The 16,611-nt window shown below is 30.8% G+C and overlaps 1 protein-coding gene across 3 annotated transcripts in view; it reads left to right on the top strand.

Annotated features, from left to right (window-relative positions):
• Positions 1–10,965, top strand: part of LOC120773108 (sodium/potassium-transporting ATPase subunit beta-1-interacting protein) — a 180,674-nt gene extending 169,709 nt beyond the window's left edge. Inside the window, exons 7-8 of one of the 3 annotated variants that reach the window (XR_005705124.1) lie at positions 125–498; positions 8,654–8,743. Coding sequence is in view for 2 of the 3 variants with exons in the window: in XM_040102086.1 (XP_039958020.1) it covers positions 8,654–9,993 (1,340 nt within the window). In the remaining variant the exon portion in view is untranslated. Of the gene's footprint in view, positions 1–124; positions 499–8,653 lie in introns of all 3 variants that reach the window. The other 2 variants (XM_040102086.1, XM_040102087.1) reach the window with 2 other exon arrangements.
• Positions 10,966–16,611: the final 5,646 nt, after the last annotated feature.

The following is a 16,611-nucleotide window of genomic DNA, read 5'->3' as shown; positions in this document are numbered from 1 at the left end:
AGCCGCTCAACTCATGCTCATACATACAATTTCGTTTTCATTCCCTCTTCATGCCATTAAATTTTGATTTGCATTTTACTCTTTGTTTACTTTTATTTATAGCAAACTAATTTCCATTTTCTAGACTGGTAGACTACGATTGCTGAGTTGATTTATTGCTCTCACATTAACGGTTGAATGGTTGTTAAAGCTTCTATCAAACACACACACACACTCTCTCTCAAGCTGCTCAAATGCGCGCTTTCGCACACAAACTCAGCGTGCGCTCTCAAACCTAAATACTCTCTCTCTCACCCACTCAATTGAAACGTTACTGTTAATTAGCATGCCTGCGCTCTCATCGCTCTCTCGTCGCGTCATTGTTGTTGTGCGCGATGCAAGCGTATACGCCACGCTTTTTGCATGCGCTGATGTTGCTGTTGCTACTAAAGAGATGTTGCCGCAACATGTTGCTAAATGCATAGAAATCGCATTGTCAAGCGGCTGCCAAGTAAAAATGTATGTAAATGCCATGCGCATTTTGTAATGAAGTTGAAAAATGCAGCAGAATGTTTGCTAATGGCATGAAAATTTTTGCTTAAAAGTTAAAAAAAAAACAACAACAAAAATTAACTTCATGTTGTGTACTAAAAATGTGTTAATCCAAAAATTTGTAAGAAGAAAAATGTTTAAAAATATTTGGTGTTGTTAGTTTGTGTATTAAAACTGAATTTGTTAACCTCGACACACACACATACATTTATAAAAATATACAGTTATATAAATACTTACATGTACACTTCCTATTTCTGTACTGAAAATTGACTTTGTAAATTATTTTTATGTTATATAACGAACACACACATATATATATTTACTTATTTGTTTATAAAACATATATACCTGTATGTACATAATATATATATACACTTTATATATATATACTTTATTGTATTGTACATACCATAACCTTAGTTCTTGAAATAATACTGAAATGGGTATTTGATTTGTTTCTAACGGACTTAAGCAATAATTTATGTATGTAAATGTTTGAAAACGCTCACAAAACTCGAGCCACAAATACGATTAGCTTAGCTTTAATGTAAAATTTAAATTTATAAGCGCCAACGACGGCGTTAGCAACATGTATACAATGGGCAAATGTTGCTAGTGCTGATAATGAGAAAAGAATGTTGCTACAGTGTTGCAGGAGAGAAAAGTATGTTGCTACAGTATTGCAGGAGAGAAAGGGAAGAAAACATAAATAAATGAGAGATTTTGGAAATGGCAATAGTTAAAAAAAAAACAGAGTGGGATTAAGCTTACGGTTAGACGAAAGATAAGGATAAACTAAAAAGTAGCATCAATATTTTGAAAATTTAATATTAATATTGAAACAGCGCTGAAAAATATTGTTTGTAAGAGAATGTGAGGGATCTAATTGAGATGAGATGAGATTAAGAAAAATAATGTTAGATATGGAAATAGTGCAGAAATTTAGTGAGGGAATTAGAGTGAAGGACATTGAGATCTAAAAAATAGCGAAAAATATTTTTAATGAGGGTATGAGAGGAATCAGCATTGAGATTTGGGTAAATAATTTTTAATATGAAAATAGTGGACAAAAATATTTTCTGGAAAGTGAGCGATGGATTTACATTAAGAGAAAGCAATAGAAATAGGTTGAGAATGGAGAAAAATTATCTTATGAACGAAAAGAGATAGAAAGAGAGAGAGGCACCACTGCTTTTGAGAAAGAAAAAGCAGAGAAGGTTCTTATACAAAATGTAAATATGAAGACACAGGAAATGAGAATATTTTAGAGACCGATAGTTTTATAATAAGATGCAATGAAAGATACAGAAGGATAAATGGCAATAAATAAAGGTACATAGAGAACTTCAGATAGATAAAGATAAATGCTAAAAATGCAAATAAAGGTATTTGGAGAGCTTCAGAGAGATAGAGATAGATGCTTATACAGTTGCAAATAGAAGTAGTAACGGTACTCACAGCATATGTGCCAGTTAACGCTACAGAAAGACCTATAGGTACTTGGCTTTATCTGAACTAGAAAGAGATACAGTTATAAAAGTACAGATTTCTCTATTGAAGCTGATGAGGACCCTTGTATAGACAAAGCTTCAGATACGGTATAGAGGGAGTTTTAGGTAGATATTTTCGACACTGGAACAGTTACTGAAGAAAATAGGTGTACCAAAAAAGATAATAGTGAAACCAGATATAGTAACTGAATGCCAGATGGAGAAAGGATTTTAGAACTAATGGCGTAACGGTACATATAATACCTTTAAACATACAATTGAGAAACTTGAGACCGTTATAGACTCTGCCTAAGTATGATTGACTCTGCAGAAAAAATCTATGTATAGACATAACGGTGGACATAATAATTGATAGGAATAAGAATATATATACGAGAGCAAAAGTGAATAAAAATGGAAATATTATAAAAAAAAAATTACTTTAAAAATTTTTATAATAAAATCGTTTGAACGTAAATTTTTAAATGATAAAAAATTACGTCGCAAATATTTCAAGCTGCTAAATTATTGAAAACTGGAAACAAAATTATTTGATTTATTTCTCATATCTAAATTACGAAAATATTGCCTTAGTCAGCATTTAGGCCTTAACTTAAAAAAAAAAGCAGTAAATATTTGTTAATTTTTCACAAATTTTATGAAATATGATATTTAAGAAATGATCAGCATGCCTTTGACTAAATTTTATAAAATTTAATTTTAATAAATTTTAATTTTAAAAATTTAATTTTGATCTCACTTTAAGAAATAATTAAAAATTGAAAGAATATAAACACAGTGCTGCCATTTTGAAACTTAGTTTTCGCAAAGCGAGATTTCTGCATTCTTTAAAACAAAAAATATGTAGTTCAAAGCCATATTTTATAAAAATTTATGTAGTATTGTTAATTTTTTTATGCCTACAAACAATTTTTTTTTTTAATTTAAATAAAAAAACTAAAATTTAAAACATAAACAAAAAATAAATTGATAAATAATTAATAAAAAAATTTAAAAATTAAAAATTAATTAAAAAAATTTAAAAATTAATTAAAAAAATGTGAAAAATAGTTAAAAATTTAAAAATTAATAAAAAAAAAAATTAATTAAAAAATTTAAAAATTAAAAAAAAAAATTTTAAAGAAATAATAAAAAAATTAAAAAAATAGTAACAAAATTTTAAAAATTTAGAAATAATTAACAAAAATTAAGGAAAAATTGGAAAACTTTATAAATATTTCAAAAAATATAAATAAGAAATTCCAAAAGTTTTTTGTAGGTTAGCAATAATTAGTAAGTGTTGCGTCTGTTGCAAGCACTCGCACAGTGGTCCACGTGATTGGCGCAGTTAGCATATAGCAACAAGAATAATAAGTGAAATTGCCTTGGTAAACTATGTCTATAGTCGAAGCTTAGATATGTATGTATGTATTAAATAAATGTACTGCAAAATTATATACAAGAAACAAAATTTAAATATATTTAGACCTGAATAAAATGTAATGATACTTGTAATGATGCCGAGCCCTCTCACCTGATTGCCCTTGTATGAGCGTAGAACAAGCTAGAAGCGAGTTGCAATTTATTTTTTATGCATAGTTTTTTTTCAAGCGACTAATTCAAAAGAAAATATATTAACACAAAACAACAACAACTAAGTAAATAATGTTCTTTTAATTTGAACTGTGATATATATACGGAAGTTGGAGTATATAAAGTTAATATAGACGAGCAGAAAGCGAAAAAAATAGAAATAATAATAATGAAATTTAGCTAGTAAAGTGATAGAAGGAAACAGCTGATAAAGAAAACAGTTACAAATATTTTGCATGAAAAGCAATTTAGAGATTTACTTACTGGCGATTGTATGACGCACTTCGATACAGCGGAGTGAATAATTAGTGAGAGTATGAGAACAGGCAGTATAAGGCTGTGTGCACACTTGGCAGTTAAAAGATTTGAATTTATACAATTTTCATAAAAAAAAAAATAGTTTATTATTTTTATGGTTTCGAAAAAATAATTGGCAATAACAAATTATATAAATTAATACCATTAAATATTTTCAAAAATTTATTTTACATTTTTTTTTCATCAATAATAAAAATTAAAATATGAAGACGTAAATTTTTAAAACTTTTCTTGTAAAAAATGTTTGCTATCTTTCAAAAAAAATTAACACAAAAAAAAAATTTTAATTAAAATTGTTAAAACAAAAAACAAAAAAACAGATTTCAAAATAAATTTTTAAAAATGATTAAGGGTTCCATTTATCAAATTTGTAAGTAAAAAAAGTTCAGTTATTTTGATGGTTTTGAAATGAATAAATTGAAAAATATAAAAAATAAATTAAAATTGATAAAAAATTTATTAAAGAAATGTGAACAAAATTAAGCATTTTTCAAAAAAAAAATTTAGTAATAAATTGATTAAATTTTTTTAATAAAAATTTTACATTTTGATTCTAATAATTATTTTTTAAAAACGTTTCTGTAAAAAATTTAATTAACTTAACGGTTTTGAAAAATATAAATTGTAAATTAAATTAAAATAAAAACAGAAAACAAACATGACATAGATTTCAAAGTAATTTTTAGAAAATATTTTTGAGTTCAATTTATTATAGTTTTTCCAAACATTTTTTTAAAATACTTAACAGTGTTAATTTAGAAAATTTTTCAGAAAAAAAATTTATTTTTATAGTTCTGAAAAACAAATTAATTAAATAAAATTGGTTAATAATTAAAAGAAAAATTAAATAGACTTAAAATTAATTTTTTTTAATCATTTAGAATTCAATTCATAAAATTTTTAATAAAAAAACAGTTGTATTTTATTGTTTAAAAAAAAAAAGTTAATTGAAAAATATAAATAAATAAATTAAAACGTTTAGAAATTAAAAAAAGTAGAAGTTTATTTTCAAAAAATGTTTGAAAACATTTGATTTATAACCTTTTTTTACAATAAACATTTTTTATATGTTTGAAAATAAATAATTTACTTAAAATTAGTTAAAAAGTTAAAAGCAAATCGAATCAAATTTAATTTTTGAAAATATAAGTTTATTATCGTTTCGAAAAAAAAAATTAAGTGAAAATTATAAGTAATTTCATTAAAATTATTAACAAAAAATCTACATACATGTTAAAATAAATTTTTAAAGTGCAAATATTTTAATTTATAAAACTATTTTTATTTTTATTTTAATTTTTTTTCTTTTTGTTTTTTTTTTTTTTAGTTTCAAAAAAAATTAAATGATTTAAAAAAAGTAGAAAAATATTTCCAAAACACAAGTTTGAAAACATTTAGCATTGTTAATATGGAAAAATTTTATGCAATAAAAATTGTAAAATTTATAGTTTTGAAAAAATAAATAAATTTATTCAAATTGGTTAAAAAATTAAAAGAAAAATTAATGGACTTCAAATTAAATTTTTGAAAATATTTTACAGTTCAATTAAAAAGATACATAATATTAAAAAAATATATATATTTAAAAAAATTAAAAGGTAATTAAAATTAGTATAAAAAAATTTAAATAAATGCCAAAATAAATTTTTGAAAATAGTTTAGGCTTAAATTTATACATGTTTCATGTAAATAAATTTAGTTTTGTTTTTGGTTTCAAAATAATTTATATATAATATATGTATATAAATAAATAAAAAAAAATATTTTTAGAATATTTTGAAATCAATTTTATGGCATAAAAAACTATTTTGAGCTTTATTTAATTTTATAATTTTTTTTTTTCATTTTGAGTAGTGATTTAAAAATTACATTCAAAATATTTAATTTCCATATGGTTTTCTGCCGAGTGTGTACCCAGCTTAATATGCCGGAGTTTTAAATAAAGAAAAGCCTGAAGAAAGCGTAGTAATTGAGAATCAAAATTTTATATTTACAGAAAAAAATAATGCAAGCATTAGTGATTATTAAAAAAACAAAGAAAAAATATATTAAAGTAAAAAAATAAATTAAAATCGCAAAAAAAAATATTTCAAAAAGAATTGTAATGATTTGTAGTTGCCTTTTTGCATAACAATAATTACATTGCACGCAAGTAAAAACGTAATAAATACAAAAATTAGTTTAAATTAAATATTAAAAATAAAATAAAATTAAATATTAAGTAAATAATTAAAATAAAAAAAAACAAATTAAAACCACACTAAAAGTAAAACAAAAACTCTCAAACTTGAAATATTTACTATTGTTGTGTAGTTGCAACACCCACACACATGTATGTATGTACTTGATTATTATGTGTGTCGGCTAATTAAGCTGTTATCCAACACCCAACGCGAGCATGCGTTCGCTGTGCGTGTGCGTTAGTACTAAATCACTATCTCTCTCTAAATGAAAAAATAATAAATTAATTGAAAGAAATGTTAAAACTGCAAAAGCAGTAAATACATCCATGATTACACACACACATACATATATAGTTGAATCATTTTTTATAATTAAGCTTACCGACACTGAAAACACGAACGGTTAAAAGAGCATTTTAATTGAGCTAAACTCAAAAACGAAAGTTGAACTTACTATTATTAAATGTTGTTGTAAAACTCAAAGCAGCATAAATGCGAACTTTAATTTAAATATTTAAGAAAAAAACAAAACAAAAGAATACTATTAGTAAAAACTGAGTATCAGACATACAAACAAACTAATAAATATACACGAACTAAAGAGCATTAGTAAGAAATGATGTTTCAAATAAATGTTTTCCTTTTTTCAAACTATACACAAGAAAAACAAAATATTGTTGTAATTCTTTATAGAGTTCTGCTTATAATCCTTATACTTTATGCAGGTGCTTCTAGAAGGAATTTGAGGACGAATATTTAGTGTGTTACTAATAAGCTTTCAAATTTATTTATTAACATTTTTTAAATATAATTTTTGGAATTTTTAGTGTTTTCCGAAGTTTTTATGTTTTTTACATTTCTTATTAGAAACTTTTACAAAACAAAGTTTTGCATTTTTGACTCTCCTTGAAAAAATGATTTTTTTTGCATCCACACTCCATCTTTGAAGTATAGAAAGCAGATTTCTAAAAACTGTAAAGGCCAATAATCCATGGCCATCCATAATAAACGCGGAAATATTTAATATTTATGAATTTTTCTATTTGTCGCCTTCAAAGTAATCCCCACCAAATGCAATACACATATGCCAACGACTTTTCCAGTCCTCGAAACACTTTTTATAAGCACTTTTTGGGATGACCTTCAGCTTCTTCAGCAAATTTTGGTTCTATCTCTTCGATCGACTGAAAATGGGTTCCACGGCCAAACAGAACTCTTTATTGATCATCTGTCCGTCTGGAACAAATTCATGTTGAGCCAAACCACGAACATCGAATAAACAATGAGCATCACCTTGCTTTTTGTGCGGATTTGGAGTAGTTTTTTTTAATTTGGCTCCTTTCCCTCCATTCCTATGATTGTTGACTTGTTTGCCTGTCAAAATCATAAGTCCATGTCTTATCGGCAGTTAAAATGCTCTCCATGAATGTGAGATCGGAATTCACACGATCAAATATGTCTAAAGAGACCTGTTTACGGTATTATTTTCGAAAGAAATTCGGCTTTATCGGGACGAGTCGAGCAAGAACGCGTTTTATACCCAAATCTTGCGATCTCTCTAACACTTGTCTGACAATTCATGCTCCATGTCCTTCACTTTTTCAATATTTTCATCAGTTGAAAAGGTCGAAAGTCGTCCAGCTCGAGGCATGTCTTCAACGATCTCTCGATCGTATTTGACGGCTTTGTACCACACGTAGGCTTGTGTTTTGATAAAGCGCAATTACTGTAAGTCTTTTCCAACAAGAGAAGAGAAGAGCAGATAATTATATCCGGTAGTTACATACATATAATTATTTCATGAACTTATATAAATTATCTTAGGATTGAATATATATCATAACTAAACAACGTAGTGAAAACTTTAGATTGTATTATATAACGAAAAAAAATAAAATGGATCCAAGTAGTTGTGAGGATTGTGTTCGAAACTCCTTCCTTTATTAAGAACTTTTAAGATCTCTTTCTTTCTGATAACCACTCTTTACTTTTATTTTAAAAAAACTCGCAGCTCAAAAGTAGACCTCTCCCACTCAGGTGCATAGACTTAAATTTTTAGTATTTAAAGTATACTTTCAGGCGATGTAAAGCAAAATAGCTTAGTTTGTGTTATTTTTAATAGATTTTTTATTATAATAAATATATATATTTTTAATTTATTAAAGTTTTTAATTTTTTATTTTTTTAATTTTTTTTTCGGTATCTGGCATTATTTCTTAACACGTAAACAAACCTTTTTTCAACCTAAATTGTGCTAACAACCCTGTTTATGATTTTTTATTTGAAAATTTTTCCCTAACTTTTGTTTTCTTTTGGTGATTTGTGCTAATTTAAAAAAAAGTAAAAAAAAACCTAAAACAACAACAAACAACTAACCAGGTAACTCTGTGCAACTGTTAAATCATAAATAATATATACATATGTGTGTGCATAGCATGCCGCAACCACACAAAGAACATGCCATAAATATTAATACGCCCACTCTTCTTCTACTTTTCGCTACACCTTCGTTACACCTACGCTTTGAATACACAGTAAGGCATGTTAGCAAGAAGTCCAAGCACCGCCAATCGCTCTACTCCATCGAATTCGGACCCAGCATCGACACGATACGCAGTCGCGCCGACACCATACTCGACTACGACGATCACCTGCATGGTCGTGACGATGGCGGCGAGTTGTCGCCGAAGCCGATGACACCGCGACGCGTCAAGCGCCGTTCGGTGATGGCGCGCGGCACGAACAGCCGCCAATCGACCACCAGTCGGCGCAGTCATCATGGACGCGGCGAGCGCGGTGAAGGCGGCACACATGGCAGCAGCAGCAGCGGTGGCGGCACGCATCCGCGTAACAGCACACGCAGCTCGCGACGGAAATATCAACAGAACCCGGTGACTAAACTCTTGGATCAACAACAATTGCAATTGCAGCAGCAACAACAACAACAGCACCTCCACCATCATCATCCGCATGGTGGCCATCATGGACAGCCGAAACAGCAGTTGGGCTCATTCCAGCACAAGGAAATACCAGCACCGCTGACGGCCTCGAATTTGCAGACCCTAAATCAGGAAATTATAAATAATACAAGTGGCAGCACAGTTGTAAGTGCCGCGGCAGCCGATGCCGGTGGTACTCTGAATAATATTTTATTGAGCGGTGGCAGTCTTACGAAGACCAATAACAATCATTATCACAGCTTCCGTAAGAATATACCGCCCGATCCGATCTATTACAACACCAATGCGCAGACGGGTCTCTACCAACAAACGTGGCAATCGAATTCACAATCACCGATTGTGGGCGATGAGCCACCGCCAACACCTACCCTTACGCCCACACTAGCCGGTCACTTCAATCCGACTTATCAACATTCGACAACGAATCTCAATGACGTGGAACACGTCGACGAGTTATATAACAATCGACCGCCTTCGGTACGTTCCAGTTACTCGAATTTCCATGGCACGCGCCCTCTCTCTTCCTACTTGTCGAACTCGGCTGCTACGGAGAATGTATTCGCCGGCTTAACTGGCGCTACACAGTCGCCGACTGCTGGTTCGCAGCAGGCGCAGCAACAACAACAGCAATCACAACATTTGCCAACTCTGCCGCCGTTGCCGCCGCATGTGGCACCTGCCACACCGCCCTTGTATCAAACGAATCCGCTGCATCAGCATCCGCATGTGGCGGGTCAACAGCATATACCGCCTTTGCCATCGCCAAACTTTCCCAGCACGCCACCTCAAAATATACCTTTCGGCAAGCGAACTGCGTCGCGTGAGAGTATACGATCTATGGCGTTCCTGAATAGCGGACCACCAGCCTACAATCTTAACTATCACACGCCACCCGACTCAGAGACGACGATGTGATGTTGAGGTAGCCTTAATATTAGCAGAGAAGAGAGAGTAAATTGCGGCATCGCGATAGTGTGGGAAGACCAATCGTGCTAAACTTGACTACAACAAAAACCGTCCAACTTGACTGGGTTTTAAAAGTTACTTTGTAAACTATTTAATGTAAATTAAGCCCTAGAAATACATATATATGTCTAATATACATATACTGTGCCTAAAGTTTTGTAGTTAATTTGAGCTTTCTGAAAGCAAAAGCTTTCTGCAGAAACATACTTAGAAAATGTTTTCTAAGCTTTAATATTGGATGTTTGTATACCTTTTGGACCTAAGTCAACAAATTTTGTAAAGCTGCAATTCTATAAAAGCTTTATTAAGAGGAACCTGAAATTTGCATAAATTTTTTACTTAAAGTGAAAGCTCTCAAGATCAATCATCACACTTTTGCACAGCTTGAAGATAACACACTTGAAAGCTTTCGATATCAATCATTATCCTTTTTAAAGCTTCGGAACATGAAATTTTCATAAATTTTATACTTAAAGTGAAAGCTCTCAAAATCAACCACTACATTTTTGGAGAGCATGAAGAGTACATACAAAAAAAATTAAAACCGTTAGTCATATTTTTGACTATGAAAATGTGTGCCTTTAGGTAGTAACTACTTCTATATAAGCTTTCATTCGTTTTAAACTAACTTTACAAAATATCAGGTAAAAATAAATTAAAGAAGCTTTCAGTTCATAGAAAATAATAAATTAAATATTTACATTGAAAGATTCGCAGCTAAAATATAAAGTTAGGGAGAGCTTTCATTTCTTAAAGCTTAAATAAAATCTTCCGCAAGTAAAGCTTTAATTCTATAAAATATTTTATTATTTTTTAACTTACATTTGGATTTTTTTATCTACATATATTTATGGAAAAGCTTATCATTTAGTTTGAGAAAAGCTTCCTTTAACAAAAGCTTTCTTCGAGTTAAAATTTCATATTTAACATACATACATAAATTAGCTTTCATTGAAATTAAAAAAAAATTGTTTGGAAAAACTCCTTTTAACAAAAGCTTTCTTTAAAAAAAAATAAGCTTTTACATTTAAAAATAATTAGCTTTCATTGAACTTTTAAAAAGTATATAAGAATATTATGAAAATTTGAAATTATAATTTTTATTTTTATAAAAAGCTTTTATTATAAAAAAGCTTTATAAAAATAAGCTTTCATCTAAATAAAGTAGCGATAACTAATTTTAAATGTATTTCTAACCCATTTTAAACTCTCGAAATTCATTGCTGTGCTTTAGTACAACTTTTATGAAAGTGTTGAAGCTTACATAAAAGCTCTGATCTCAAAAATTATTTCCTATATATGTATTTCTATGGAAACATAATTTTTGGCTTTATTAATTATTTGTTTAAAAAATAATATATTGTACTTTAATCAAAATTTGAATTTACTTGGGTAAATTTGAAGCTTTTGAAATTGGCTTCAAAAATAAAAATTAATCGTAAAATATTCTGTATTAAATGAAAAAAATTTTAAAAATTTTCTATTTTTGGAAAAACAAACGCATTTATATGTGTAAAAATCATGTAACTTGTGTGACAAGTTCTTAAGTGGTTGGACTTCCATTAAAATATAATTAACAATATAAAAAAAGTAATAAAATTAATATAGTTAATCAAAAAGTGTTAATAAGTATATTTTGAGTTAACATACTTACTTACCGAGGTATACTTTTAAAAAATAATTGACTTTAATTTTTCATTTTATTTATAAGATAACTGTTCAATGAAGCTTAAATCACTTAGTAATTTAAATTAGTCATCAGCAACGTAAAAAATACTTAATTAATTTAAAAATATACTTCAAAATAATTTCTTTATGCGTTTAAGAACTTAAATTAGGTAATAACTTATAATTAATAAAACCAAAGTAATAACTGTAAATATTAAAAAAAATATCGCAAATAGTCTTTTTTAAGAAAATTAATGCAAAATAAAAACAAACAAATTTTATTGTAATACAACGAAATCACGTGTAACATTATGTAATTTTGAAGAACTATGAAATAAAGATATATGCAAATAATATGTATTTAGGTGATGTTCTTTTATTTTTATTACATAAAATAGCCTAGTTCGAGTGCAACTGATAATATCGTAGACAGACGCTCTCAGCTTTTATGATAACTCACATTGACTAAATATGGGCAAAAAATAGTAAGACTTCGTTCATAATTTAAAATTCTTAATTCTTATACTTCAAAATCGATGTCCTTCCCTTCGAAAGTAATAAAGGCAATTTCCGGAATAACGTTTAATGTGCTTCAATTGACTCAAAATATAATTCCGACCTCTTTATACGAATAAGTTCACGCAATCCCCGCGAAATCCATACCAAACAGTGGCACGTTGTGGTTGCATTTGTATTTTGAGAATTACTTGAGAGTTCTCAGAATACCGAAAGCAACAAAGTCTAAATGTTTAGTAAATATTCATTTCATTGACGTTCTAAGCCAAACAGCGTGGCTAGCATAATTTAGGTTGATTCGGAAAGGTTTCTTACTAAATAACCTCGACCAGATTGTCCGACAATAATCAAATATAACATAAATTAGTATAATCTTTTCGGGGATAATCAAGAAATGTGGTGTTACACAATATCCTATTTTGCAGTAGTTGAAGCCTCTATAAGGCTTTATAACCTAGAACACCACCTTTTAAGATGGTCCTCAAATAGTAAAATATATGCATCTCACTCCAATTGGCCTTATTTTACTGCAAGTCTTCTTATTTAAAAATTTTTGTAAATTATGAAAATTTATGTGAAGATTTCATTTATTTTCTCCTGCTATAAAAGTGGTGGGTGTGCGACAGATCAGTCTCTGAATGCTGCCAACATGAAATATTGGGTAGTCAAAAAAGTCTTTTCGTATTTCTAATCAAACTTCAACTTTTTTTTGTTTTATTTATAATGAACTTTAATGAAGCAAATATCTACCATGTTGGTCGAATACTTTTTGCCATTTTTTCGCTAGATACCTTATTCCATCAGTGTAAAACTTTTCTAGTTTCTCGGCGAAAAACTGTGACAAGTAATTTTCACATGCTTCTCTTGAAGCCAACTTTACTCCATTAAGGGTGTTCTTCATTGAACGTAACGAATGGTATTTCGATGGTGCAAGATCAGAGCTATATGGTGGATGCTTCAAAACTTCTCAGCCAAGTTCTCCCTGTTTTTGTCGAGTCTAGTGTTGTACTGATGGAAGACGAAGTCCTTTCTGTTGATTAGTTCTGGCCGTTTTTTTCGATTGCTTGCTTTCATCAGTTATTGACAGTATAATGTAGAATTAATCGTTCAACCAGGCTGGATCAGCTCATAGTGAATGATTCCTTTCCAATTCCACCAAACACACAGCATAACTCTTCGAGGCATCAATCCAGGCTTTGCGACCATTTGTTGGGCTATGATCTTTTTGGCACATTATTTTCGTATTTGATCCACGTGTTGTCGCCTGTTATAATTCGCTTCAGAAATGGTTCGATTTCATTTCGTTTCAGCGAAGAATCTCAGCTATTAATTCGGTTCATTAAATTTTTCACAGACAATTCATGTGGTACTCAAACATCGAGCTTCTTTTTGTAGTCCGCCTATTTTAAATGGTTCAAACCCGTTTTATGATGAATGTTAAGTTACTTAGCGATGTCATGGCTGCTTATGTGATGGTCCTGGTCAATCCTTTCCATAATTTCAGACACGTTTGCAACGATAGATCGACCAGATCGGGGTGCATCTTTTACGAAAACGAAATTTTCAGAACGGAAGCGAAGCGAACCATTGTTGTGCTGCACGAACTGATACAACAATCTCCGTAAACTTCGCAAACTTCATTGGTGGCTTGCGTGTCATTCTTTCCGTTTTCATGCAAAAATCTCAAAATATAGCGAATTTCTTTATTATTTTCACTCATTTTTGAACAGCTGTAACTTTTTTTCAACTTCCCCGAATTTAATTTTTTTCTCAACTTTCCAACCCTATATGGCATGACACAATGTGATTGGTAGCATTGGAGATATACCATTGCAACGACATCTATTGACAAAATACGAAAAGACTTTTTCGACTACCCAATATAACTATAAATACAAAAGATTACAAAAAATGTATATCTTCGTAGTAGTTTCCCTGTAAAATGTTATTTTTCGTCTTATAAAGCAGTTGTTACATATTTAGCCATCACTGTATTGCACTTGTCTTGGGTAAAAAAACTTTAACTGCTTAGCAAATACATGAACCAAATAGTGGGTTTATTATCCAGGACACTTGCAGCCATCCAATACATGCACCTATTGGCAATTATAACGGGAATTTCGTTGTTAGGATACCAGAGAACGTATTTATAAATATACGTTCTCTGCTGACGGTGTAATTGAAATAGCAGGTCCCATTGCTTGTCGATACTTAAAAAAATAAATTTAACGACCATGGTCTCATACATGACTTAAAATCCAGAAAACTCCTTTAGTCAAGTGAGGTCAACAGAGAATGTTTAATATACATACATATGTAGGTATAAAATAATATATCATTTATAAGAATCTGCGATGGAAACTAGAGACATAAAGAGCTTGAAATTTCTCGGCTTCTTGCAAGGCCCTTACCTTTGTAGGCTTCTCACATTGGTTTGTAAAAGCACGAAAATGTCAAATTGTTGAAATTAGAATTTACGCGTCTGTATAGAAAGGGTTAAGGAGCCTTTCATTCATGGAAAAAAATTACTAGTGGTAGGGAATACTAGACAACAAGGACTATGCCACTCCAACAAAATAGCAACAAGTACACCATAAATAAATATATTTTTTTTTGTTTTTTTTTCGGTTGATCAGGTTGGCGTTCCAATTTTCTTATTGAGAGATTTACATCTGCGCACTTTCTTTTTGCCGCGGATTATACTCCAGTTTTCTTCACTCTCCAGCATGACCCTGATTAAATTGTCCGTGTTTATTGGGTCAATCAGGTGTTCTACGGCGAAGCGTTCAAGAAATGTGTGTTCAGCGTCGTTCTCTGTAGTATCGTTGTATAGACAGGACGGCCCTTCGACTTTTTCCTTTTTGTGAAGGTACTTTTTGAAGTATCTGTGACGGGATAACAGCTGAGTAGTGTAAAATTTACGCCAAGTCCATAAGTTTAACTCTTTTATCTGGCAGTCCATCTGCCGCGACTCTTATGCTCCCATCTTCATTGCCATGCGAGTATCGTGTCTTTCTTTATTCGATCAATTGCGTTCTTGTTGTTTTCGGATGTTTTCTTCAGCTCCCACAGCTTGTTCCTTTCGTATGCTAGAAAGTCAATTGGGGCATTAGCGCTTAAAACTAATATTGCATCAACTGACACTGTTCGATAGGCTGATGAACTCTGAGCGCTGCGGTGCGGTGCCCTCTGGCCACTACCTTACGCCGGGTTTTTTTTAAGCACACCTGCTCAGATATCAGCTCAGTATAATAGGACGCTGATTGTCGTCGACATTAGAAGCTTTCTCTTTCCTTAGCCCTACCCCTATGTTGGCCATTAGTCTAGTAAGTTGGAAGGTGATTTTTGCAGTCTTTTCTGGAGCGTGCTGGATTTGTACCCAGAGGTTAGTCTGGGGTCCCAGATAGGTTACTGCTTTTTGTGTTCTAAGAATATCCGTAGTCGTTTGCATACTTATTTCGAAGGAGTTTTAGTATAGCACCGTAGCTGATGTTCCAAAGTATGGACCCAGAATCCTTGTACTACTACTACCATATATTTAAGTTATGAAATCTTGTTTTAATGATGTACCTGAATCGGTTTGAGCACAAACATCAAGTCTGCCAAAGTTGGAAAACATCTTTGGAGCTTTATAGCGTATGTATTTTTCGACCATTGCAATAGTATTTGAGTAGTTGTGAATAGATCTTATATATTTGAACCTCTGCGCAACAATAATCATTTCAAAAGTTTGTGAAGTACTGAACTCTTCCCAGGAAAGCGCGAAGCTAGTAAAGTGTCTATTCCCAGTAAGGAGTTTCATCAGTTGTTGGTCAGCGCTTGGATTACAGCACAGATTCCGATCTACTTATAGTAAGACTTGCAATTTGGAATTGAAAAATCGATTTATAGAATTTCAGGAATCGATCTCATGACAAATGTTTCGAGTCATTCAGCTCATTCGAAGTTAAATAATATGAAATAATAGTTGTATGGTCTACGTAGTTAATTTCTGAGTATGTTATAGAGGTCATTGTGTGCATTGGCCAAATAATTGTTCAAAATGCAATAAGGAATATGCGCTATCTGAATATAAAGCGCATTCTAAAGAGACCGTTGAAGATTTAACTCTACTGCCTCCCATATTTAGTAACAAATAGCTACAGCCTCAACTTATACAATTTAATTACAGAAGTAACGAATGAATAGCAGCATTGAGAAGCTTTTCGCCAACATTTCGACCAAATTATCATTGCCCTTCAAAGGACACCCGACTCGAATAATGCACGAATTGTGTGGCAATGATTGATTTAAATCTGTACGCACACAGACTTGATAAATACATATGTGAATATTATGGTCACTTGTGCAACATGCAACAAAAGACGACCCTTGCAGGCTTGC

Source organism: Bactrocera tryoni, chromosome 3, assembly GCF_016617805.1.
Source record: "Bactrocera tryoni isolate S06 chromosome 3, CSIRO_BtryS06_freeze2, whole genome shotgun sequence".
NCBI classification, from domain to species: domain Eukaryota; kingdom Metazoa; phylum Arthropoda; class Insecta; order Diptera; family Tephritidae; genus Bactrocera; species Bactrocera tryoni.
Note: the sequence above shows the minus strand (reverse complement) of the source record. Positions and strands in the feature narration are given on the sequence as shown.